Source organism: Harpia harpyja, assembly GCF_026419915.1.
Source record: "Harpia harpyja isolate bHarHar1 chromosome 5 unlocalized genomic scaffold, bHarHar1 primary haplotype SUPER_5_unloc_1, whole genome shotgun sequence".
In the NCBI taxonomy this organism is placed as follows: Eukaryota; Metazoa; Chordata; class Aves; order Accipitriformes; family Accipitridae; genus Harpia; species Harpia harpyja.
Genome location: NW_026293153.1, coordinates 186,181 through 212,948, shown reverse-complemented (window position 1 = coordinate 212,948; position 26,768 = coordinate 186,181). Strand labels below are relative to the sequence as shown.

The window sequence follows — 26,768 nt, the reverse complement described above, 5'->3', positions numbered from 1 at the left end:
GAGAAAAGTTCTCCTGTGCTTTCAGGTTCCCATGCCATTAACTAGAGCTCTTCCCGTCTAACTCCTTTGTGTTAACGTTACCTGCAGAATCACAGCGGGATGAGAACTGGGCAGCTCGACAAAGCGGTGCACTGGCTTGCACAGCTGAGGCAGGGATGACAAGGGAGGAACTGGGAACAGTTTTCTAGCTGCCTCCCAGCCTGTTCCTCTGAGTCGGCTGATGACTGCTGCCTCTCGGCTTGAGGCAGAGATCTCTGTCTGTGGCTTTCACAGAAGCATTGAGGTTTTGGGGACCTTTGATATCATCGAGTCCAACGCCTCCTGCTCAAGCAGGGTCACCCAGAGCAGGTTGCCCAGGACGTGTCCCCTCAGGTTTTGAGTGGGCTCCAAGGGTGGAGACACCACAACTTCTGTGGGCAACCGGTTGCAGTGCTTGACCACAGTTGCAGTCAGAAAGTTTTTTCTTGTGTTCAGCTTTAATTTCATGTTTTGCGGTTTGTGCCCTTTGCCTCTTGTCCTGCCAGAAGGCGCTGCTGAGGAGAGCCCGGCTCCCTCTTCTTCATTCCCTCCCATCAGGTGTACATTGGTAAGAGCCCCCTGAGCCTTCTCCAGGCTGAACGGTCCCAGCTCTCCCAGCCTTTCCACATATGAAGAGTGTTCCAGTCCCTTCATCATCTTTGTGGCCCTTTGCTGGGCTCACCCTAGTGAGTCCCAGTCTTGTCCTGGGGAGTCCGGTCTGGACGGAACACACAGGCTGGCCTCAGCAGCCCTGAGCAGAGGGGAAATGCCCCCACCAGGCCTTGCTTTCTCATTCAGTGCTGTCTGTAGGTACATGCATAAATTTGCATGTCTGAGCAGCCTCTCAGGCTGTTGTTGCTGGAAGCAGAGCCCGGGCCTAGGACGGCAGGCTCTTATGGTGGCCTTCATCCCCTCTTGGCCAGGTTCTGCGAGCCCTCCCCTGGGAAGGGACGATCTGTCTCTTCTCCTCCTTTCCTACCATGGTTGTCTTTAGCCCTCCTTCCCTGTTCCCTCTCTCTCTATCCCCAAGAGTTTCCAGTGTTTCCCTCCCCTCTGGTGTCTTCTTTAGCCACGATTGCTCGAACGGCAGGCAGAGGATGTGCCGAGGGTGTGTGGTATGGTGTCCCCTCACATCTCATTTCTCCGCTGTGTAGTTCGAGGTGTCACTTGTTCAGCTGCTGCTGCTCATTAAATACAAATCTCCATTGGCAGGAGCAGTTACAGGGTCGTGGATCTTGGACCAAGATCCTCAAAACCCCCTAGCTGTGCGAGGTTTCCGTGCCGCCCGTGCACTGCCTTTGTGTCCTGACGCTCTGTTTCTCCAGGAATGTCGGTATTTGCATGGGGAGTTTCAAGGACCTGCCTGTGGACGCGACGGCCCCTACACGCCTGACGTGTTCTTCTGGTGCTGCATCCTCTTCTTCGCCACCTTTGCCCTGTCAAGCTTCTTGAAGAAGTTTAAAACCAGCCGCTACTTTCCAACCAGAGTAGGTAGAAGATGGTGGCCAGCGTCCATCTCCATACTCGTTTCCCAAAATGGCTTTCCTGGAGTACTAAGCAGTATTTGCCACCCCTTGGTCAAGCTGGGAAACGTTGGCCTTGCAGGCCAAGCTCTCCAAGAGCTTGGATGTCCCGCACTCATTTCCATGAGTGCAAGATCATCGTAGCATTTCCCACCTGCCTCGCGACCTGCCCCAGACTGATGGTTTTTGGGTTTAATTTTTTTTTTCCCCTCAGGTAGTAGGAAGTCAGGTTTCCCAAAGTTTTGGGGTTTGGGGTTGTGGGTTTTTTTTTTTTTCCCTACCTTCTGTGCATTATGCGCTCGAGCGGAAAGTAGATTCAAATGAGCAGCTTCCTTTTGAGGAATGAAGGATGCCTCAGTGCCTTGTTGCCACTGTAGCTGTGAGTGTAGTTGTAGTGGCAGACATCTGTTTTCTTATTTTTAATATTATTATTATTTTTAGGTTTTGACTTAAACCAACCCTTGTCCGCCTAATTAACCTTTTTTTATTGTCTGACACCAGATCTCACAGGGACAAACACAGCAACAGTATCTAAGCAAGGGATTAGGCTGCATGTGCTCAGAGGGGTGGTGGGATTTGGTTAACCAGCCATAACGTTGTGGATGTCTGCAACTCTTGCATCTCCAGTTACGGCCCTGTTTGCCATGCCCCTCTCACCTCTGGTTTCTTGCCCCAGGTACGGTCCACAGTGAGCGACTTTGCTGTTTTCCTCACCATCGTCATCATGGTGCTCCTTGACTTCGTGGTTGGGATCCCATCGCCGAAGCTCCACGTCCCCCACGCGTTCAAGGTAATGGGGTGTTTCGGCACGTGGGGGTGCCACAAGGTGATGCCGGGGCAGGGCAAGGCTGAGTCTGGAGGAGATGCTGGTGGTGTGACCATCTCCTCTTCCACCTCCAAGTGCCTTGCTTCCTTCTGGAAACGAGAAGATGGCCCCCAAACTAGATACCTAGAGGAGAAGTATCTAGAGGTGCTTGCAAAGAGGACACTGGCACTGCTGAAGCCCACGGGAGAGGGTGACATGAAGGGAGGGCTGGGAGGTGCTCTGACACAGGGACGGAGGGGAAAATGAAAGCCAGCGGAGTGCCTGGGCTGGGAGACGATGCTGATGTGTGGGCTTTGTTGCAGCCTACCAGAGACGACCGTGGGTGGTTCATCAACCCCATAGGACCCAACCCTTGGTGGACGGTGTTGGCTGCGCTCGTCCCAGCTCTGCTCTGCACCATCTTGATATTCATGGACCAGCAGATCAGTGCCGTTATTGTGAACAGGAAGGAGCACAAGCTGAAGGTAAGGGGCTGCAAGAGATGACCCCAGCCCCAGCCCCTTCTGGGCTGCAGGTCTGGGGAGAAGCTCTTAATCCCAATGCTTTCTGAAGGCATTGGTCTGGGACATTGCGTGGCAGGATGCTCTCCTGGCTTAATGATGATGCAGGGAGCAAGTGACAGGGCAGTTCAGATGAGCAGCCTTTTGGAGGAGCAAATTAATCTTGGAGCAATATAGAAGCGCGCTTTTGTTTTAAAATGGCAGCAGCAGCTGCGGGGAATGAATTGTTTTGATGTGCTGCCAGGGATAACTCAGAGTCACACCTTCCTTGCAAGTGGTAGAATTTTCTTTGTGAGTGAAAAAAAATGGTTTGGTGGTTTTGGGTTGGGTGGTTTTTTTTTTTTTGGAGAAGTATGTATCGCACAAGCTCCCCATATCCATTGTGTCTGAACTCCTGCCAGATTGTCATGCCAGGTGCTTGTGCAAAGCCTGCATACACCCTTAGTTGTTTCCATTTCTTGTTTTAAATTCTGAAGAAGTTGCCTTGTGCTCGAGCAGGGTTTGAGTCTGACTTGCGACGTTGTCCTTGCTCTTGTGCTATGGGATGCTCTGTTTCTTGTTTTCCTGCCTGCAGAAAGGATGCGGGTACCACCTGGACCTTTTCATGGTGGCCGTGATGCTCGGGGTGTGCTCTGTGATGGGGCTGCCCTGGTTTGTGGCTGCGACCGTGCTGTCCATCACCCACGTGAATAGCCTCAAAGTAGAGTCTGACTGCTCAGCTCCAGGAGAACAACCCAAGTTTCTGGGGATACGAGAGCAGAGAGTCACCGGCTTGCTGATCTTTGTGCTCATGGGCTGCTCCGTCTTCTTCACTTCCATGTTAAAGGTGAGAGGAAAATGCAACCCACCCAACAACCACGAGCTTGTTGGAGGTTACAGAAAAACAGTCCCCTCTCTGCAGGCCTGAGGAGTTAGTTGTGGAGCGGAGGAGGAGGTGATCCCAACCCTTGGGGCTTGACCCACGGTGGGAACCAGCCTCGGTTACGCTTTGCAGCCCTTCAGGCCCCCGTTTGGTGTGCTCGAGGCGAGCGAGCAACGCAACTGCTTTAATTTTGGGGTGTCTTTCAGGCCCACCCATGTTTATGGGTTACAGTTGAGCGTATTCAGACCAGCACATCTGCTCTCTTTCAAACAGGCAGCCCTTTACTGGTTGCAATTTGCTCCCCAAATGCCCCGCAACAGCCGTTCCCAGGAGCTAAACACACTCAAGTCATCCCCGTGGGCTTCCTTGCATGTTTCTCCCACAAAGTAATCTCGTCTCTAGGCTAAAAGGAGGCATGTGGCCTTTGCCTGTTGCCCCAAGAACAGGCAGAAGTGGTTTTCTACCACCACAGAATGCGGCATAGGGTAGCACGGGTGAAATGGCCTATTTTCCTCCAACCTTTCTGGAAAATAGGATTATTCTGATGAGAGGTAACTCCAAAGTTCAGCCTAAAGCAGAGCCTTAGCTCACTCGTGCGCACAAAATCTTTAATGGTTAAAATCTGACCCATCTCTAACCCTGAATGGAAACTGGAAAGCTTCAAGCAATTTTAGGCAGTGCCTTTGGAAGAGGGTGGTAATACTGAAAATGCAACACAGAAAAAGAAACGATTGCATTCTTTTTTCTTTTTTTTTTTTCTTTTTCCCCCAGTTTATACCAATGCCTGTGCTTTATGGCGTCTTTCTCTACATGGGTGTGTCGTCGCTCAGAGGAATTCAGGTATGGACTCTTTTACAGCGTGCAGCATGTCGGCTCCCTGGTATTTTGTCTCCGTAGCAGCAGGGAAAAAAGCAGTGGCATGGGAGAAACTTCTCCCAGAGCAAGCAATGAAACTCTTTTGTGTAAGAAAAAGATCGGTGGAGGCACAGGAGGTATATAGGGCTGGGAGGACCAGGCAAGTTCAGCGCGCTCTGTTTCAGGGTTTAGGGCAGGTCAGTGTTTGGTTACGTGAAAGCGGGGGAATTCAGTGCAAAGGGAAGGCAGTTTCTGCCACTGGTGGAAATCCTCGCTGGGGGATTCAGTGGGCCAAGAAATGCTAATAATGGAATGACCGGAATAGTTGCCATTTGGTGGGCAGCTCTCAGGGGCAAGCCGGTTGATAGATGGAGCGAAGGGAAAATGGGTGCTGCTCCCAGGAGGAACGTGGTGGGATCCAGGATTTCTGACGGCAAGCGAGATGCTGCAAACTGCCTCCCCGTCTCGAGGGGGCCAGAAACTTGCCGCAGTCCCAAGGTGGCAAGCTTTCCCTTTTATTTTGCAGTTCTTTGATCGCTTGAAGCTGTTTTGGATGCCGGCGAAACACCAGCCGGATTTCATCTACCTGCGGCACGTGCCCTTGCGAAAGGTGCATTTCTTCACGGCGATCCAGCTGATCTGCCTCGTCCTGCTCTGGACCATCAAGGTGTCCCGTGCCGCCATCATCTTTCCCCTGATGGTAAGAGCTGCTGCCGCTCGGCAGCGGGGTGTTTGCAGCGTTGGAGTGAGAGGTAGCATCGTCTCTGAGCTCACCGCACCTTCCCTCTGATTCGTGAAGGTTTTGGCTCTCGTCTTTGTCCGGAAAGCGATGGATTTCTGCTTCTCAAAGCGAGAGCTCAGCTTTCTGGATGACCTTATGCCAGAAAGGAAGAAGAAGTTGGACGATGGCAGAAATGAAGCCGGAGAAGAAGGAGAGGTAAGGCTTGCTGGGTCCTCGGGGCTGGACATCTCCCTCGGGCTGTGAGACTGCCTGTTTCTGTTACAGCTTGTCTGGAAACGTTGGGGGAAGATCAGCACTCGATCGAAATAGATCCCAATAGCCTGGATCCCACGTTGTAACCTTTGTTTCCTCCATTAGCAGTGAGCTGAACACTTGAATACAGGTGTAATTTTTAAAACGAGTCATTTTCCCCAAAGGTCATTATCGTTATTATTATTATTATTAGATGGTGATGCTGCTGCTGCTGCTGGCAAGATTTGCTCATAATGGTGTTTTGAACACACAATCCCCCTGCCCCGAAATCTTTGGAGTGAACGGTTTTTACCCTGCTGCACTAATACCTATAGCTGCCAAGGGGCAGAAGGGGAGGGCAGACTGCTAAGTTTGTGCTGGGCCTTCAGCTTATCTCCACTTTGACCAAAGACAGAGAACATGATTTGTCCCTTTTTATGTCAGGAGTCCCAGAAGGCACTGGAAGCTGCTGCTGCTGCAAGTTCAGTTCAGCTGAGCGTGGGGAAGACCAGTGACGTGGATATCGCAAAGCAACGCAGTGACAAGTAAAGCCCCACGGAGCGCCAGGACCCCCAGCAAGATGAGGTTGAAGGTGTTTGGCACAGTTTTCTCCACTTGCCTCTTTGTGGGGCATCCCACAGAAACCAGCAGGCAGCTTGGTGGGAAAACCAAATTTGGGGGCAGGGCTGCAGGAGGTGATCGCAGGGCTCTGACCCCAAGCAGAGTGGCTGCAGCGCTCGCATTTGACCCCCAAACCTTGCATCATCAGTGCCTTTACGGTAGCTGGAGATCCTCGTACTTAAACATGAGGAATTGCAGGCGTGATCTGTAGCAGCAGTGGCTTAGGAACCCAGACCGGGGCTAAACCCCAGCAAGAGCCTTTGCACAGAGCTGTTGCTCTGCAGCTCCCCGGCTTGCCTCCCAAAACTCCTCATCCAGCAAAACCTCCCACGCTTATGCGGAGCTTTGACTCTCGGGGCCCCGCTGTTCCTCTTGCTGATGCTAATGCCCTTGGTGGCATCAGTTCCCATAATCACGGATTGCTATGTAAAATATTTATTGCAGGACTGATCCTTCTGAGATGATTATCCTGGATGAAATGTCACAAACGCCCGTATGGAAGGCTCTCACTTTGAAGACAGAAACCCTTTGAATCCAGGGAGGAAAAAGGTAAAGGATTGCACATGAACGTGACCGTGCTCCTCTGCAAGCGACGGCGCACGCCTACGCTTTTCCCGTGCTTTGGCCGGCAAGGCTGAGCAAACGGCCTGTCCCTGGGAACAGGCAGTGAGGACCGTGGCATGCAAACCAGCTCCTCTCTGCTGGGGTGGTCCCCCGAACAGGGCGGAATCAGCAGCAGCTGGCAGGTCTTCCACTGATGATGCTCTGCCTCTTTTTCTCTTCCCTTCGCCCTTCCCCACTCCCGCTTTTCACATTTAGGAATCTTGACTTTGAAGGAGAGGAGTGAGAGCGTGACTCGGGGATGTGCCAACGCAGACAGAGGGAGAAAGCGCTTTGTTTCAGTTGGAGGATTCCCATTAAAGCCATGCAGATGTTTTCAGTTATCCTTGGTGTGCTTCAGGCATTCAGTATCCCTAAACCAGCAAGCTGAGGTGAACGTCACAGTCAATGGGAGTTCGGTGGTGCTAAGTCTGTGTGCGTACGTGCGTGTGGGGGTGTGGGTTTGCAGTGGTAGAGGGACTGCTACCGCTTTATCCTTCAGTGCTCTTCTTTTAATACCTAATTCCTCCTCTTTTTTTTTTTTCTTTTTTCCAAATGTAAACTGGGAATGTCCAAAATCATCTTCTGTTATATTTGATGCCTTCTCCACTTTCTTCTTCATCACGACCAGGTTTTTGGTCTGGTTTGGGGTCCTGGCTTTAATTCGCTCTTATGTCTCTTACTGGTACGAGAGGGATGCCCTCTGTGGCAGGGCAGCATAGAGAGCGTCCGAGCAGCTGGCCTAAGGTGAAAGAAAAGCATTTGCTCCCTGCGCTCCAGTTTTACCTCTCTTGGTTGGTTTGGATTTTTTTTTTTTCGCTTTGGCTCTGCCATCAGCCTGGGAGCTGCAAAATGCAGAACTGCCACCTTCTTGTCCCCTGGCTGTAAACTGCATCTAAGGGAGCACTTCAGGTATTTGATTTTGAATACACCGTAGGGTCACAGGAGCGGCCAGATGAGACCTGGGGCTCTGTGTCCCTGGGCTGCCCCCTCTGTCGTTCCTCCACTTTCCTTCTGTATTGGGTCTGGCTGAGTTGGAGTTCCTTTACCCCCTAGCAGCCCTCGTAGTGCTGTGCTCTGTACTGGTAGCTAGAAAGCTGTTGATAACCCAGCAGTGTTTTGGCCATGGCTGAGCAGTGCTGGCACAGCATCAAGGCCGTCTCTCTAACATTCCCCCCCTCCCCAGTAGGCTGGGGGTGGGCAAGATCTTGGGAGGCGGCGTAGCCAGGAAGAAGGCATACAGGCAGCAAGAAGAGGCATATAGGTAGCAAGTAAATCTGAGGTCCCTTCAGATGCTGGGAACCCTGCCTTCATGCAGCATTGGGCAGACCCCAGGTGGATTTTCCCTTGGCACACTGTACAGATCCTGCCTGTGGAGAAGTTCCTCCTTTTTGGTCATTCACGGTGTTATACAACTTTTCTTAGAAGAAAACAACTCTATTCATGAAGGATGTTCACACGCGGACTTCTTGCTGCGCTTCAGATAACGGCAGGGCCGCGCAGGCGGCGTAATCGCTGGTACCAAGCAGGAGCTGCCTGGAGGCTCCTCTGTTACAGTCAACCAGCTCCGTTTATCCTGCGGCCAAGGGACACATGTAGGGACGCAGCCTGAAGGCCATGCTGTGCGTACAGCGCAGCACAGACCTGCACCCGCTCAGGTTAACTGTTAGGTGGATCCCTAACTGCGGGAGGTACAGTGATCTCCCAGTCAGGATCTCTGCGCCAGGCTGTTAAACTGCAGGGTAACTCGGGAACCAGAGAAGGTCCAGATCTGGAGGGGATGGTTAACCTGTGGTTACAGGGCCTCACGTTGAACCTCCTCTAAGCTCGTCCTGTGCTTACAGGGTTCTTGAGCCTCTCGGGCATCTCCCAGACTGCCCGGTTACTGCCAGCTCCCTCATTCCTGCGTTCCCCTCCCTGCCTGCCTGCCCGCCCCACTTTGGCCCCTGCAGCAGCACTCAGCTGAGCACCCTCCGTTGCTCCTGGGGAAAAAGCGTCCTCCTTGCTCTCCGTGGCGTTCCCCCAGCACACGGTGCTGTAGCAAGGACAAGGCAGTCAGATACAGACACAGCCTGTTGAACAGAGCGTCCTGCACGCAGTGCTTCCGATAGAGCAGCTCAGGAGCAAGGAGGTGAGCTAGGTGTGCTGCCTCTCACAAAGAGCATTTTACATCAGCGACCTTCCCCGTTGGACCCTCTGCTGCCTCTCTTTTTCCCGGTGTTGTAGGTGTTAGGTTGTGTGGTTCAAGGCTCATCTCCACAAACACAGAGGAGGACCAAGGAGCAATGGCAGGCAGGGGAACCCCAGTGACCTAGGCAGAGGCAAGGGAGCACCCTGCTGTGGCTTTTCCCAGGGCTGTCCCAGGACAGGGATGGACCACGTTGTCTGGGTATGAGGCTCACCAGACAAGTATTGACTCTCCCTTGCTCACCTCACAGGCTGACGGGGGGAATGCGCTTCTGTGGCCATGCCCTGCCTCTGAAGCCCGGCCATAGACAAAAAACTGGCTGAAACTGTGAATGTTCCCAGGCAACACGTGACTGGGTGCACGTGTGTGGCAAGGTCTGTGCGTGTGGATGTCTGAAACTGAATTCTGAGCCGTCAAGCAGAAGCCTGCTTCTTGCTACACGCAACCAGCGTGGGCTGGTTGTACATTTGGGTAACACCTGGAATAAGCAAAAGTGGCATGTCCCGAATCCTACAGTTAATAAAGAGCTAGGAGACAGAACCCTTAATTAGGAGGCTGATCAGGCGTTGTACTGCTCACATAGACAGCTTAGATTGGGAAAACTGGGGACGTGGGGTTCCAGAAAGAAGAGGTGGTGGCAAAAAGAAGGGTTCCCAGAAAGAAGAAGGGATCTCGAAAAGAAGAAGGGGACCCAGGAAGGAAAAGGTGAAGATCCTGGCTGGAGGAAATATCCTGGAAGTGGCGGCAGATCTTGGAGACCAGAGAGCCGCGTGGAGACAAGTGCCAGGGGATGCCCAGGGACCTTGACCAGCACCCTGCGAAACTGGTAACGGCGAGCGGCCGCGCAGCAGGAACCGAGGGGACGTTCTGCCTGACCTTCCCGGACCTGCAGTAGCCTCCCTGCTGGGAAGGGGAGTTGGATCAAGCAACTGCAGGATTCAGTAGGAATGCATTTCACTAAGGTAAAGAGGACACAGCAGTGGATTGGAAATGCTGGTTGGTTTAATGGTAAAACTGGAATTATTCTGTGAACTGTGCATTCCTTTTAATATGGACTTAATTTAAATTAGCTGCTTTGAAGTTGTTCTGACTTCACCTTAATCGACACCTACAATCTTCATCATCTTATTTTCTCCAACAGCAAAACCACCCCCTGCCCCTCCCCACCCCCTGCAAAAAAACCCCAAAACCAAGCCAGGAAAAGAAAGACTTCGAGGGCAAGCTAGGCAGCAAAGTTGTGCGAGATTGGTCAAACTGCTCAAAGTTTGCAGAGAGCTTGGAGCTTGCAATTCAGATGTACGTCTGTAGTGGGTTGACCCTGGCTGGATGCCAGGTGCCCACCAAAGCCGCTCTATCCCTCCCCCTTCTTAACTGGACAGGGGGAAGAAAATATAACCGAAGGCTCGTGGGTCAAGATAAGGACAGTTTAATAAACTGAAAGCCAAGGTCGCGCGCGAAAGCAAAGAAAAACAAATGATATTATTCTCTACTTCCCATCAGCAGGCGATGTCTAGCCACTTCCTGGGAAGCAGGGCTTCAGTACGCGTAGTGGTTGCTCCTGAAGACAAAAAATGCCCCCCTTCCGTCTCCCTTTACTTAGCTTTTATATCTGAGCTGACGTCATATGGTATGGAATATCTGTTTGGTTAGTTTAGGTCAGCTGTCCTGGTTATGTCCCCTCCCGAGATCTCGCCCTGCCCCAGCCTGCCGTTGAGGGGGGGGCAAAAATGTTGGAGAGACAGCCTTGATGCTGTGCCAGCACTGCTCAGCAGTAGCCAAAACACTGGTGTGTTATCAACACCTTTCTAGCTACTGATGCAGAGCACAGTGCTATGAGGGCTGCTATGGGGAGTATTAACTCCATCTCAGCCAGACCCAATACAATCTCCACCCCTTATTCCATACCATTTGCATCATGCTCAGGTCCCACATAATTTAATACAGATATCTTCTAACCATGCCGTTGTATTTAATTCTCATTACTGAAATCCCTTCTTACCAACACTTACAACTGAAACTACATACTTAAACCACTTTTATACCCAACATACAGATTTATACATTCTTATTAATTACTATCCCCTGTCCTTTAACAGATAGATATTCCATGGGCTTCTTCCACTCCTCCAGATGTTCACACACAGGTTATGACTTGGGCCCCATCCATCAAGATGAGTGGTCAGGACAGGAGAAGCAGTATGTTCGATCGTTGGGCACCAACACCGGCTTGGTTTGGGTCACCGATGCACTTGTCTGGTTCCTTACGAAGTTCACTCCTCTGCAGTTCAGGTCATTCCTGCTACATTACTTCCTACAACATACAACTCACATCACAGATTATTTTTCCCTCAAGGTTAAATGTCCTTGAGGCACACACTGGGTCTCCCCATCCTTCCGCATTACCCACCAAGTACACCCAGGTCCCTGAGCAAAGACAATCCCACGAATGGGTTTGCCTTTTCCCATGGGAGGAGAAATCCACACTGCCTTCCCCAGCCACTTCCCCATGTGCACTACGGGGACCTTATCTCCTCCCACAGTATGTAGGGGTATTGTTTGGGCAGGACCAGGACGGTTAGCAGACCCTCTGGTGTTAACTAGCCAAGTGGCTTCTGCTAAATTTGTATCCCAATGCTTCCATGTCCCATTGCCTAGCGCTCTCAACATAGTCTTCAACAGTCCATTATATCTCTCAATTTTTCCAGATGCTTGTGGGTGATAGGGTATGTGGTACACCCACTCGATGCCGTGTTTCTTTGCCCAGGAGCTTATGAGGTTATTTCGGAAATGAGTCCCATTGTCTGATTCAATTCTTTCCGGGGTACCATGTCGCCATAAAATTTGCCTTTCGAGGCCTAAGACGGTGTTTCGGGCAGTGGCATGGTTTACAGGATATGTTTCTAGCCAACCAGTAGTTGCTTCCACCATCGTGAGTATGTAGCGCTTGCCTTGGCGTGTTCGTGGCAGTGGTCCAATGTAGTCAATTTGCCAGGCCTCGCCATATCGAAAGCCCAGCCACCGCCCTCTGTTCCAGGGAGACTTTACTCTGGTGGCTCGTTTGATTGCAGCACATGTTTCACATTCATGAGTGACCTGTGTGATGGCCTCCATGGTCAGGTCCACCCCTCGATCACGAGCCCACCTATATGTTGCATCTCTCCCTAGATGTCCCGATGTCTCATGGGCCCAGCGAGCTACAAATAGCTCACCCTTACGCTCCCAGTCCAGGTCCACCTGAGCTACTTCTATTTTGGCAGCCTTGTCTACCTGTTCATTATTTCGATGTTCTTCAGTGGCACGGCTTTTGGGCATGTGAGCGTCTACCTGACGTACCTTTAAAGTCATGTGTTCTACACGGGCAGCAGTGTCCTGCCACAATGCTGCTGCCCAGATGGGTTTACCCCTGCGTTGCCAATTGGTCTTCTTCCACTGCTGTAGCCACCCCCACAGGGCATTAGCCACCATCCAGGAGTCAGTATAGAGGTAGAGTACTGGCCACTTTTCTCGTTCAGCAATGTCTAGGGCTAGTTGGATGGCTTTCACTTCTGCAAACTGACTTGACTCACCTTCTCCTTCAGTGGCCTCAACGACTTGTCGTGTGGGACTCCACACAGCAGCTTTCCACTTCCGATGGTTCCCTACCACACGACAGGATCCATCAGTAAACAAAGCATAACACCTTTCATCTTCTGAAAACTCATTATATGGTGGTGCCTCTTGGGCACGAGCCACCTCCTCAGGCGATGCTCCAAAATCTCTGCCTTCTGGCCAGTCCATGATCTCTTCCAGAATTCCTGGGCGGTTAGATTTCCCCAGTCGAGCCCGTTGCGTGATCAATGCTATCCACTTACTCCATGTAGCACTGGTTGCATGATGTGTAGAGGGGATGTTTCCTTTGAACATCCAGTGTAGCACGGGCAATCGTGGTGCCAAGAGAAGATATGCTTCTGTACCAACAACTTCTGAAGCGGCTCGAACCCCCTCATATGCTGCTAGTATCTCTTTTTCAGTCGGGGTGTAGTGGGCTTCTGATCCTCGGTACCCCCGGCTCCAAAACCCTAATGGTCGACCTTGGGTTTCTCCTGGTGTTTTCTGCCAGAGGCTCCAGGTGAGACCATGCTCCCCAGCTGCAGTGTAGAGCACATTTTGTACATCTGGTCCTGTCCGGACAGGCCCAAGAGCTACCGCACGAGCTATTTCCTGTCTGATATGCTCAAAGGCTTGTTGTTGTTCAGGGCCCCATTCAAAATAGTTCTTTTTCCGCGTTACTCGATAGAGAGGGCTCACAAGCTGACTATAACCTGGAATATGCATTCTCCAGAACCCCACAAGGCCTAGGAAAGCTTGTGTTTCTTTCTTGTTAGCTGGTGGAGACATAGTTGCTATCTTGTTAACCACATCCATAGGGACATGACGGCGTCCATCCTGCCATTTTATTCCCAAGAACTGAATCTCCTGTGCAGGTCCCTTGACCTTGCTTTTCTTTATGGCAAAACCAGCTTTCAGAAGAATCTGAATTATTCTTTTTCCCTTCTCAAACACTTCTTCTGCCTCGTTGCCCCACACGATGATGTCATCTATGTATTGTAAATGTTCAGGGGCATCGCCTTGTTCCAGTGCTGTTTGGATTAGTCCGTGACAAATGGTAGGGCTGTGCTTCCACCCCTGGGGCAGTCGATTCCAGGTGTATTGGACACCTCTCCATGTGAAAGCAAACTGTGGCCTGCACTCTGCTGCCAAAGGAATGGAGAAAAACGCATTGGCAATATCAATTGTAGCATACCACGTGGCTGCCTTTGATGGCAGTTCATACTGGAGCTCTAACATGTCTGGTACAGCAGCACTCAGTGGTGGTGTCACTTCATTCAGGCCGCGATAATCTACTGTTAACCTCCACCCTCCATCAGACTTTCGCACTGGCCATATAGGACTATTAAAAGGTGAATGAGTCTTGCTGATGACTCCTTGTCTCTCTAGTTGATGGATCAGCTCATGGATGGGAGCCAGGGAGTCTCTGTTTGTCCGATATTGCCGGCGGTGCACCGTCCTGGTAGCGATTGGCACCTGCTGTTCTTCAACTTGCAACAGTCCCACAATGAAGGGATCTTCCGAGAGGCCAGGCAGGGTAGATAGCTGTTTGATCTTCTCTGCGTTTACAGTGGCTACACCAAAAGCCCATCGGTACCCCTTTGGGTCCTTGAAGTACCCTCTCTTGAGGTAGTCTATGCCAAGGATACAAGGAGCCTCTGGGCCAGTCACAATGGGGTGCTTTTCCCACTTGTCCCCTGTCAAGCTCACTTCAGCCTCCAATACAGTCAATTCCTGGCATCCCCCTGTCACTCCAGAGATCCAGATGGGTTCTGTGCCCCCATACACTGATGGTACCAGCGTACACTGTGCACCAGTGTCTACCAAAGCCTTATACTTCTGTGGGTCTGATGTGCCAGGCCATCGAATCCACACAGTCCAGTATATCCGGTCATCCCTTTCCTCCTCCTGGCCGAAGGCAGGGACCCTCTATTGCTGTTCCTCATCAGAGTATTCACTGTCTGACCCTTGCGGTGCCAGACCAGAAGTCCCCTCACCAGAGTCAAGGGAGGTCGTTTCAGTTCTTCTATGCCTGGAGGATCGCTGATTGCTTTCTTGGGCCTCTACAGCAACGACACTGACAGCCTTCTTCTTGGGTGACCCCTTCTTAACAGCTGTCTTCCCTCTCTGTTCACGTACGCGGGCTTCCAGCTTAAAGGTGGGTTCACCGTCCCACTTCCTCATGTCCTCCCCTTGGTCACGCAGGAAGAACCAGAGTGTACCACGTGGCATACGCCTTGGGCTCCCTTTCCCTCTGACCGGGGCAGGAGAGGACTGATTTCTTGGAGCGTCCCTAAGAGCCAAGGCACTGTCCTGTAGGGATGAGGAGACACAGAGATTTTCTTCAAAGTTTTGGAGCCAAGACGACACTTTCTCCACAGTTGGTGTTTCCATATCTGGGCAATACATTGCTGCCAAGCTGTTAGAATATGACGCTGGGGCACCTTGAATCACCTTTCTCCACATGGCCCGTGTGCACAGGACACCCTCTGGATCTTTTGAGACTTCCTCATCATCTAGATCACTGTAGATGACTTCCACCACTGCTAACTCTCTCAGGTACTGGATGCCTTCATCTGCGGTAGTCCACTTTTCTGAGGAATTCACAAGATCTTCCTTGAATGGATATCTTGCCCTCACACTTGAGAGGAGCCGGCTCCAGAGACTGCAAATTGCTGCCTCTTTTCCAATTCCTCTTTCAATTCCCCGGTTTCTAGCGAGGGATCCCAGCTGTTGGGCTTCCTTGCCTTCCAGTTGCTGACTGTCGGCCCCGTTGTCCCAGCATCGGAGCAGCCAGGCAGCAATCCGCTCACCTGGCTGGCGGCTGTAGTCTTTCCGCAAGTCCCGAAGTTCTGAGGACGTCGGGGACCGGGTAGTTTCCGCTTCCGGTCTAAGTTCCCTCACTCCTTCCTCCAATTTCTTTTTCGAAGGACCAGCTTCTAGATTAAGCCTTTCCTCTTCTTCTTCTTCTTCCCTCACTAATCGATGGTATGGACCTGTTGATCTCCTCGTCCACTGTTTCTTTTTCACTATTGGGGCAATTACTGTAGTTGTTGTTGTTGTTGTTTGGGTCCCTGCCTCGAGCATGGTGTCCTCAGATGCAGTCTGGGTCCCTGCCTCAACCGTGGTCCTCTGAGAGTGTTGAACTATGGCTCGGTAGGCATAGGCCAGGCCCCAGTACAGTGCGAGAAGCTGCTGGTTTTCATTGGGATAGGCAAGGCACCCTTCTATCAGGTGGCGCGTCAGTTTGCCAGGGTTACTTGCCTGTTCAGGTGTAAAGTCCCAGATTATGGGAGGTGATAACCGTCCTAGGAATCTGCCCAAATCCTTCCATATACCCTGCCACCCAGGGACCGGTCGCTTGAGGGCACATTTCAGTATTGCCTCACCCAAAACTTGTCTTCTCTTATACCAGGACGAGACCAGATTCCACAATACCCATAATATACCACCAGTATTAATTATTAGTACTGAACAACTCACATAAGGGTGAACAAGGACCTCAGGAGCCTGCATAATAAAACCATTCACATCAATGCCCGGTAGGGAGAGGGAGATGTGTTCCCTCATCTCCTCCACAAGACAGCTCCCACAACACAGCAAAGCCATCAGTGCCAGGACAAAGCACATAGATATTATTTGTATTAGCATGTTCCCGAGTTCCTTCATTCTCCCCACAAGATAGCTCCCGCAGCACAACAAAGCCATCAGTGCCAGGGCAAAGCACACAGCCATTATTTGCGTTACCACGTTCCCAAACTCAGCAACGTAGAGATAAGCAAGCAGGCAACAAGCTCCGTGACCTGCACAGGAGCTTGCCACTTAATAACTAGCTATGGCACGTTTAATGCAAAACTGCCGTTGTCTTGCCCCACGTTGGGCGCCAAAAAGGACTGTAGTGGGTTGACCCTGGCTGGATGCCAGGTGCCCACCAAAGCCGCTCTATCCCTCCCCCTTCTTAACTGGACAGGGGGAAGAAAATATAACCAAAGGCTCGTGGGTCAAGATAAGGACAGTTTAATAAACTGAAAGCCAAGGTCGCGCGCGAAAGCAAAGAAAAACAAATGATATTATTCTCTACTTCCCATCAGCAGGCGATGTCTAGCCACTTCCTGGGAAGCAGGGCTTCAGTACGCGTAGTGGTTGCTCCTGAAGACAAAAGATGCCCCCCTTCCGTCTCCCTTTACTTAGCTTTTATATCTGAGCTGACGTCATATGGTATGGAATATCTGTTTGGTTAGTTTAGGTCAGCTGTCCTGGTTATGTCCCCTCCCGAGATCTCGCCCTGCCCCAGCCTGCCGTTGAGGGGGGGGCAAAAATGTTGGAGAGACAGCCTTGATGCTGTGCCAGCACTGCTCAGCAGTAGCCAAAACACTGGTGTGTTATCAACACCTTTCTAGCTACTGATGCAGAGCACAGTGCTATGAGGGCTGCTATGGGGAGTATTAACTCCATCTCAGCCAGACCCAACACAACGTCGCTCGGCATGGTGAGGGTAGTACGCACCTTTCACTGGAGTCAGAGGGAAAAACAGGGAGAAGGGAGCTGCAGCGTAAAGAGTAAAGGACACAGCATTCTTAGGAAAACTCTCCTTTTTCTTTCCTTTTCCTTGCTCCTTCCCTTCCAGATCTCCGCGGTGGCAGTTTGTGCTGCCTCACCTCCAGCACAGCGTGCAGAATGAAACGACTGTCACAGAATTCATCCTCCTGGGGTTCTGCAGCACCCCAGCCCTGCAGCGCTGCCTCTTTGGCCTTTTCTCTGCCCTCTGCTCTGCCACTCTGATGGGAAACGCACTTGTCTTTCTGCTTATCTGCCTGGACTACTGCCTCCACAGCCCCATGTACTTCTTCCTCTGCCACCTCTCCATCGTGGACATCTGCTAGGCCTCCAGCAATATCCCCCATATGCTAAGGAGCCTCCTTGGACAAGGCAGAACCATCTCCTTTGCTGGGTGTGGGGCGCAGATCCATCTTTATTTAATCTTTGCACTTACAGAGTGCGTGCTGCTGGCCGTGATGTCTTCTGTTCGCTACGTGGCAATCTGCCGTCCCCTCCGCTATGCCCTCATCACGATCTGGAGGCTGTGCCTCACCCTTGCCACAGTTTTGTGGGCTTTGGCGTTCGTATTTGGTACACTGCAAGCCTCTCTGGCTTTACACCTGCCTTTCTGTGGCCCCTGCGAGGTTGTCCACTTCTCCTGTGAAATTCTTGCTGTCTTAAAGCTGGCCTGCACTGCCGCTAGTGCCGATAAAGTCCTGATCTTTGCTGTTTGTGTGTGCTTCTTCCTCTGCCCTTTAGCCTTAACCCTGATTTCCTCCCTGGACATCCTGGCCACCGTTCTGCGCATCCGCTCTGCGCCAGGATGGCACAGAACCTTCTCCACCTGTGGCTCCCACCCGACCGTGGTGGGTGTCTGTGGGATACTTGGAAAGTAATGGGCACATAGTGAACAATCCAGACTCGATAGAATTGATCAATTTGTGAGCCAAGGATGTTTTGTAGGCAGCAGGCTTCAAGGACGCTTTGCTTGTGGACACTTATTTAGCTAACGGTAGTAAGAGCATTCCAGACGCCTTTAGAAGGCCTTGAACAGAATAAACCAGAAGACAAAAAAAGAAAGATGCCAATTAGAAGAACAGAGGTGCGCATTCCACGATAAAGGGAACTTGGCACAAAGAACCTCAATTCGGCAGCTTATCTTGACCAATTAGACTGAGACAAGTTTCACATGTTTTAGTTAATACAACCAATTATGCCTTATGTTTATGCGCGTGTACAGTGTTGATATAAGCAATCATTAGGTGTAACTAGGCGCGTGGACAGCTCATGCTAACCAATCTCTAATTTGCTTATGCGTGAACAGTAACTAGAATGAACATATAAACCGAGCTATCTTGGCAATAAAGTGGCAGCTGCTTGATCATATTGATTGTGTGCAGTGTCCGTGACTTCCGCGTCAACAAGTGGCGCCCGAACAGGGACCCTCGGATCAGTGTTGAATTCTATGACAGGAACCGACGGAGAGAGGGTGCGGAAGCCGGCTGTAGGCGAGTGCTGCCCCGGCACTCGGAAAAAAAAAAAACAAAAAACGGTACCGTCGTGGGAATCTCGTCCTGATCAGGCGAGCGGCCGGGGAGGAGATGGGGTCCACTATGTCCAAGGAAGAGGCAGTAGTGGTTAAGCTCCTCCAACATATGCTCTCTACGAGAGGATTAAGTTATGACTCGTCTACCCTGAAAGCCCTGCTACTATGGGCGAGAGAAAAAAGCTTACTCCCTACTTTTGGAGATGCTTTTGCCATTCCTACTTGGGAAAAGATAGGGCAAGAATTATGGCATAACATAAGTTCGGGTTCAAAAGAGGCGAGCAGATATTCCACCGTGTGGAAGTTAATTATAGAAACTTTAAAAGATATGAAAGCTGAACGTTCGGCAGCAGCTTCCGCTTTTGCCGCACTGCAGCCCGAAGGGCCACAAGGGATGCCATCCCCGGCGAGCTTCACCTTTGTGCCACCACAAATTCCAGCCGTTGTTCCAACCCGTGTATCCGGCGCAGGGGCTAGTGCAGTCAGGAAATCTGCGGTAGCAGATCCAGAGCCCAGAGATCAGCCCTTGGAAAAAGCCGACAGCCTGGCAGAATTTCCACCGCCACCAGCAGAAGAGACGGAAAACAACTTAGTCTCTAATTCTCGTCCTTCATCACCTAAACCAGTTGCCTCATCCCTGTATCCACCACTGCCACCATCCACTCCCCCATCCCCGCTCGAGGGAAAGGAGGAACGGGCAATAGGTTCGGGGGATCCACAACTAAAGGAACTGTTACAAAGGCTGGAGGCTCTCGAAGCCCGCCTGGAGCCATCGGTGAAGTCCGAGCCGGCATCTTCAACTTTTCCTGCACCTCCACCACCCTTCAACGCAGGATTTTCGTCGTTCCCGCAACCACCTCCAATGAATCCTTGTGTTTCCCAGGACATATCGGGTGAGATCGGTGCCGTGGCTCCTTTGCCACAGCCACCTCCGGCGACCTTATTAACAGGGGGTGGGGTGGGAGATCCGGCAAAAAGATGGAAGGGGGTAATCAGAGATGCTTTAATTGAAGGTGAAATTATTCCATCTGCGTTTCCAGTTGTGGCAGGGGCGCATGGGGGTTCTGTTTGGGAAACGTTAGACTGGAAAGTTTTAAAGGAAGCTAAGGCAGCAGTCACTCAATATGGGTTAAAATCACCATACAGTCAATCTGTTATTCAACATGTATTGTCTGCACATTTATTGACACCATATGATGCTAAAATGATTGTGCAAATGTTACTGCTTCCATCCCAGCAGATTCAATTTTATCAAAACTGGCAAGCAACCTGTGAAAATGCAGCCGCTATCCCACGACAGAACGGGGATCCTTTGTTTGGAGTGCAAGCTCAAATGTTGTTGGGGGCAGGTCCTTATGCCAGTTCAGGATGGCAGGCACAATTTGCCATAGAAGTTCTACAACTCAGTCAAGAGTTAGCTTTTAAAACGTTGAACAGAAACCTTTTAATTAGTGTGGGTACAGCTTTTGAGCTTAGTACCTGGGAAGCTATCGGAACCTCCCTATGGCATGAAATTAGTGACGGGTCTAAAGTTAAAGGTCTTACAACTTTATGGGAATTAATGAAAGCAGATCGTAAAGCGGCTGCGGCTGCTTTTGCTGCTCTCTCTCCCACCGCAAGCGAAGGAAAAACGCGGAGAGAAAAACATAATGCAGCGAGAGAGACTTTTGGAGCTTGTCCGCCTGCTCCTGTGCCCTTGACTTCTGCTCCACTCCCTGGGACAGCCGATATTAATCAGCTATCTGACAGTTCCCAAGCCTCCCTAACCATATGCTTAAAGGAAACCCTACAGAAGCAGGAGGCTGCTGTGAAGCGAGAAAACCCGCCAACCGTATCCTTTGATGCACCCCCTTCCCCCCTCCCCCCCCACTTTCCTCCTCCTCACTGCATTTGGCCTGTTATGGGTGACACACATAAGTGAAGAATGGATGATCCAACAACCAAAACAGAACGTATGGGTAACTTTGGCAAACATAATGCATCAAGAAGCTATATGTCTTTCTGTCACTACCCCTGAAAACCCTTTTTCTACCTCTTTGGTGGGGTTACCTCTAGATACCTGGCCAGATCCAATGCCTGAATTTTCCCTTTGTACTAACCCACAATCCTGTGTCGATAATTGGGATGGGGTGTATGCACACCTGCCTCAAGTAATGCAAGAACCTCAAGAGTTAGAGTTGTTAGGATCAGTCATCGTGAATGCCTGTGTGATGTTTAATTACACCTATAACACCACTCGAAAGGGTCAGAATGTAAATGCTATTTTGCCTGTATATAGAAATGCTACAGCTTGGTGTAACTATATCTATTCCAGAATATCACGCTTTTTTTCTATTCCAGCTGCTTTACCTACGGAGATGTTTTTAATTTGTGGGGATAGAGCGTGAGGGAGAATTCCATCGAAACTTAACGGGAGGCCATGTAGCCTCGGACAACTTACGTTACTGACACCCGATATCAATATGATTCCCAGTAAAAGACTCACGATAACTAACACAGGGTTAAGTAGATGACTAACAAGTTTAAGAATTACGAGATGGTTGAAAGATTTGCTTATGCATGGCTTAATTATTCTAATTGTAGTATTAGCAGTTGTAATGATTGTACCATATATTATAAAAATAGTTGAACGTATGATTGCAAAAGCATTTCATGTAACTTGGCTTGCACAAAAACAAAAAGGGGGAATTGTGGGAGATTTCATGGAAAATGGGGGACATTTCTTTGAGCCTGATTATTTGGAGTTAGCGTAAGTAGGCCGCAGTTAGCATGAGTGGGCCGGAGTACGTGACAGCTGCAGTATGAAAGGACTTTGAACCACCAGAAAAACAATGGACACGAGGAACTTGGACAGTGGAGCAATTAATAAACAAGATAACAGAACTGCAGAGGCAAGAAGGAGCTGCAAGAGCTTTAACGCAATTAAGAAAGCTGTCATTTTGGCTTAGAGCATTTAGCTGCAAGATGGGGACTTAGGAGTTGGTTTGTATCTTTGTTAAAAATCGGGGTTTCTTTTATTCTTGCATATTTTATTAGGTATAATGTTGCTTTTACTGTGTTTAATTAATTGTGTTCATAGATCTTGTAGGTCACCTTGGCCAACATGACAGGTCAAGATTCTCGGTGCATTGCAACCGCATCACAAAACCCATGAACCAGTAGACAGGATGGCTATGACTCGTGCAGCGCGCCTGGCCAGCGAGCGCATGCGTCATAGGCTCCCCATGTTGCAACCAAGGCGGATTTTGGCACCCGCTGGCCACGTGTGCTGAAATACGTTCCTCTGCAAATGTATAAATACCGGGATTTTCCGAAGAGCATCGGGCTGGTGTACGGCAAGGCCATCGTTGCCTCTATGGGGACGCCCATGTAAAGCTGGCACCTACCGATTGCTGGGCTGAGTTTGCGGTGCAAGACGGCATGCAATGTTGCAGAATCGAGCTGCTATTGATTTTCTGTTGCTAGCACATGGTCACGGTTGTGAAGATTTAGATGGAATGTGTTGTATGAATTTATCTGATCACTCTGAATGGATCCATAAAGCTATACAAATGATGAAGGACCAAGTTCAAAAACTGCAGGTTAGTGATGGTTTGGGATGGTTAGACAGGCTGTTTACCCACTGGGGAATTATGGGATGGATAAGAGATCTGTTAAAAATGTTGGGAATTGTTTTGTTAGTATTGGTAGTCTTGTTATTAATTATCCCTTGTATACTCAGTTGTTTAGGAAGGATGGTACAGAATGCAATGGCTAAAGTCTGGATTGTTCAAAAACAAAAAGAGGGATTTGTGGGATACTTGGAAAGTAATGGGCACATGGTGAACAATCCAGACTCGATAGAATTGATCAATTTGTGAGCCAAGGATGTTTTGTAGGCAGCAGGCTTCAAGGACGCCTTTGTAGGCAGCAGGCTTGTGGACACATATTTAGCTAATGGTAGTAAGAGCATTCCAGACACCTTTAGAAGGCCTTGAACAGAATAAACCAGAAGACAAAAAAAGAAAGATGCCAGTTAGAAGAACACAGGTGCGCATTCCACGATAAAGGGAACTTGGCACAAAGAACCTCAATTCGGCAGCTTATCTTGACCAATTAGACTGAGACAAGTTTCGCATGTTTTAGTTAATACAACCAATTATGCCTTATGTTTATGCGCGTGTACAGTGTTGATATAAGCAATCATTAGGTGTAACTAGGCGCGTGGACAGCTCATGCTAACCAATCTCTAATTTGCTTATGCGTGAACAGTAACTAGAACGAACATATAAACCGAGCTATCTTGGCAATAAAGTGGCATCTGCTTGATCATATTGATTGTGCGCAGTGTCCGTGACTTCCGTGTCAACAGCAAGTAATCTTTATTGGAAAATGTTCTGCTATGACTGTGCTTGTGAATACTTAGCCCGGTGCAACTGTGACTCTCAGGAGGAGATTAACTCAAGGGCGTGCCTGCCTCTGTCAGCTTGATATAGCTGATAGATTATAAAGATATAACCTCCTTCCTTTTTCCTCAGATTGCATTATTTCTTCTTTTCTTGGGTACAGTTTTAGGTTACCTATGTTATAAAGACCTGGATAATTTTTCTTGAGTCAAGTTATTTAATGAATCACTCAGGACAATTACTGTTTGAGTGAATTGACTTTGGATCTTCATGAACTTCTTCCTGAAGACAAAACTGGGTTTGCATCGTTGGGACTAAAGGAGAAGAAGATACTGCAGAACTACCAGGGGGTTCTCTGAGTTTATAGTCGCACTGGTAACACTGGAAGCGAAAGCTGAATTTGCTTGCCTCTTCACCATATGTCGATAATAATAATATCGATAAAGACTATGTATTCAGTGCTATACTTTTGCACAGTTTCACAGCAATGTGCAGACATTTGAAAGTAGTGCAGGCTCTTCTCAACTCATTTCCTCTTTGAGATGGTAAAATATATTTTCTGAAAGGTAGAGAAGATGAAACTATGTCAGTTGATTTGCTTAGGCTATGCTGCTTAGGGAGCTACCGTGGAACCGATCCTTTCCGTGTCCACTGCGTTGCACCCTGGAGGTTCACCTTCCCGTGAGGGGCGGCGGGGGGCGTGTGTCATACCGACAAGTCACCTCCAGCAATCATTCCACAGGCTGTGGCTGTGCCCAGGAGGCCCGGGGGTCTCTGCCTGCCCTTGGTGGCCATGCCCTGGGCCCAGCTGCTGGGTGTCCCTGAGGCCTGCTCTGCCACTCGGCTCCCAAGGCCAAGCCTGGTGCTGTTCCTCTTCTCTCGGGCCATGGCAGAAACCAAGCGTGCAGCGCAGAGACCGCCCCTATTAGCCGTCCCCTCTCTGCGCCAGAGCTAAAGCCTATGCGGCCCCGCAGCCAGGAGGAGCGGGGACTTGATGTGGCTGGACACAAGCCCTTTTCCTGGGGAGAAAGGGGGGGTGATTTTGGCAGCTGCAGCCTGTAGGCAAGCCAAAGTGTACCCAGAGCCCTAGGCTGGGATGGTGGGTGCCAACAGCCCGCCACGGAAGTAAGCCAGGCTTTGAGAAACAAGTGCGCGGCGGTGAGCCTGGTGTGGTGGAAGGAAAGGTTGGTAGTATTCAGACCTGGACCATTTGGATCCGTGACCAAAGCCCAGCCAGGCAAACGGCAGCTCTTCCAAACTGTCAAAATAGCCCATTGCTGCTGTCGCCGTCATATCCCCTTGTCCCACTGAAACCAAGCTGCGCAGCCTCTCTATTAAACGCCCCCGTTGGCCGTGTTTCTACGGGATACAAAACGCGCTTCAGCCACGGGGTAAAAGCTTCAGAGCTCCTTTGTGACTTGAAGCTTTCCGAGAGTTCTTTGCCTACCTCGGTTTGTGGGAAGATGTTCGGATGTTACCTCAAACCCTGGCAAGTCTCCTTTTCCTTTAGGATTTAGTATTTTGAGTACTGAGAGACTGAGAGGGGTACTCTCCTTGCCATTTTGTGCGTTGGTGCCAAAATTGATCTGTACCTTCAGACTATGTAAATAAGGGCATTTATGCCACAGACATTCCTTTGGTTGTGGTGATGCCAGAGGTGAAAGACAGGGGTTTGGTTCCCTCTGCAGGAACTCTGCAGAGATGCAGAGAGCACGCATGGTTTCCTCACCATTCCCTTACCAGCGCACCAAGGGACATTTGCTGCTGCACTGTCAGGGGAGGTTTGGACTTGACGTGAGGAGACATTTCTTTGCCAAGAGGGTGGTCACACCCTGAAACAGGCTTCCTGGAGAGGTGGTGGATGCCCCATGCCTGTCAGTGTTGAAGAGGCATTTGGACAATGCCCTTAATACCATGCTTGGAACTTTTGGTCAGCCCTGAAATGGTGGGGTAGTTGGACTAGGTGATCGTTGTAGGTTCCTTCCAGCTGAACTATTCTATTCTATTCTGCTCTGTTCTGTTCTATTCCATTCTACTCTACTCTGTTCCCTGTGCTCACCATGAGTCAAATACCGATGAGAGTGTTATTGGCCTGAAACGCCAGGGGCCTTTCAGCTCCCAGAACACTTTGAAGGACACATGACACAAAGGTTACGAGTGGAAACAGGGTATTACTTTTATTTTTCTGAGTCTGCTTCGGAGCCGATGCTCACAAGCATTAACACGGTGTGCCCGTGTAGCCAGGAGCAGGCTGATGCATTCTTCAGTTGAGCTTGAGAAGACATTCTTTGCAGCCTGGCAAAGGCAAGTCAGAGAGCTACAGAAAGTAGCAGCAGGAATACAGGCCAAGCAGTCCCTGTATCCTGAAGAGTGAGACCGTGAAGAATGAGGATCAGGACCGACCACACGCCAAAGAAGAAGAAGAAGAAGAAGAAGAAGAAGGAGGAGGAGGAGCAGGAGGAGCAGGAGGAGCAGGAGGAGGAGGTGTGTGGTACCGTGGGGTATTTTCCAGAGTATGACAGGTAGAGGTGAAAAGCGTATTTTTGCGTTCGGCTACTTGCTCCGCCGCTGTGCTTCTTGGCCAACGATGCATGAAAGGCGCTCTCGTGCCGGCCCTGCGCTTGATTTGCATGCAGGGAGAGGTGAAAAGTGGCAGCTCCTGATGGGGCAGCAAGCCTGGAGCCCTTCCAAGCACAGGCTGTTTTGCCCAAGCCAGAACCCCTGGGGAAATGGAGCTAAGGGAAGAGCAGAGCTCGCTCCCGCTCCAGACTTGCGCTGGGCAAGAGAGCCCGAGAGAGCCAGGGCACGAGCGGTGCCTCGGGGGTGCAAGAGCAGCAGGCAAGGACCTAGGCGAAAGGGCCCAGAGGAGCCCTGACAAGGGGCTGTGCTCAGTGCTACAGAGGACAAGAAGCAACCCCCCGGGAGCATCCCTTGGAGCGCGCCGTGGGAGTCAGAAAGCTTCCTCCCCCCGGATGCGGGGCACGAGGGCCACCTTCGTGGAGCACGAGCAGCAGGCACCTAGCCACAACGGCCCAAAGGAGCCCTGGCGAGGGGCCGTGCTCAGTGCTGCAGAGGAAGGCAAAAAACCCCCGGGGACACTTGCTAGCCCACCGTGGGGGAAAAAAAGCCTTCCTCCCCCCAGCTGCAGGGCATGAGAGGCCATCTTCATGGTGCACGAGCAGCAGGCAGTAACCTAGCCACAACAGACCGGAGGAGCCCTGACAAGTGGTCCTGCTCAGTGCTGCAGAGGAAGGCAAAAAACCCCCGGGTCCAGTGCCAATCTGCCCCGGGGGAAAATTCCTTCCTGACCCCAGAGCTGGCGATCGGCTATTCCCTGAGCACGTGAGCAAGACCTGCCTCCTGGTCCCACAGGCTGGTCATGCCTCCCAGGGGATGCCCAGCCCCAGATTTCGTCAAGGCCGCTACCCAAGACGATTTTTCTCCTTTGCAGGAAGCTCTCTCCTCCGGGATCGACCCAAGGCTCCTCCCAGGTGTCTCCCAGAGTGTTTTGACCTCTGCGTTCAGGACCGGAGATCCCAGCTACCTGCCCCAGACTCCTCCAAGTAAGTAGCTCGATACATTTTTTTTTCCTTTAGAGAAATCTCTACTCCGACAGCCACCTGAGACTCTTCCCAGGTATCTCCCAGAGTCTTTTGGCCTCTGCTTTCCGTACCTAACATCTCAGGTAGCAGCCCCAGACTCCTCCAGGGAAGCCACCCAAGATGATTTTTCTCTTTTGCAGGA

General features: G+C 50.6%; 1 protein-coding gene, 1 long non-coding RNA gene and 1 pseudogene across 2 annotated transcripts; all 3 read left to right on the top strand.

The window, feature by feature from the left end:
• Nucleotides 1-647: 647 nt before the first annotated feature.
• Nucleotides 648-5,584, top strand: LOC128137947 (electroneutral sodium bicarbonate exchanger 1-like). Its single transcript, XM_052779209.1, has 8 exons — nucleotides 648-704; nucleotides 1,173-1,505; nucleotides 2,218-2,331; nucleotides 2,670-2,831; nucleotides 3,442-3,693; nucleotides 4,501-4,569; nucleotides 5,111-5,284; nucleotides 5,384-5,584. The coding sequence occupies exons 1-8, from the start codon at nucleotides 648-650 to the stop codon at nucleotides 5,567-5,569; spliced, it is 1,347 nt and encodes a 448-aa protein (XP_052635169.1). The 3' UTR covers nucleotides 5,570-5,584.
• Nucleotides 5,585-6,018: 434 nt separating this feature from the next.
• On the top strand, nucleotides 6,019-7,122 carry LOC128137952 (uncharacterized). The gene is made up of 3 exons (XR_008233924.1): nucleotides 6,019-6,102; nucleotides 6,623-6,727; nucleotides 6,998-7,122. It is a non-coding gene; the product is annotated as an uncharacterized LOC128137952 (long non-coding RNA).
• A 9,949-nt stretch (nucleotides 7,123-17,071) lies between these two features.
• LOC128137946 (olfactory receptor 2A2-like) lies at nucleotides 17,072-17,989 on the top strand (annotated as a pseudogene).
• The last annotated feature ends 8,779 nt before the right edge of the window (nucleotides 17,990-26,768 follow it).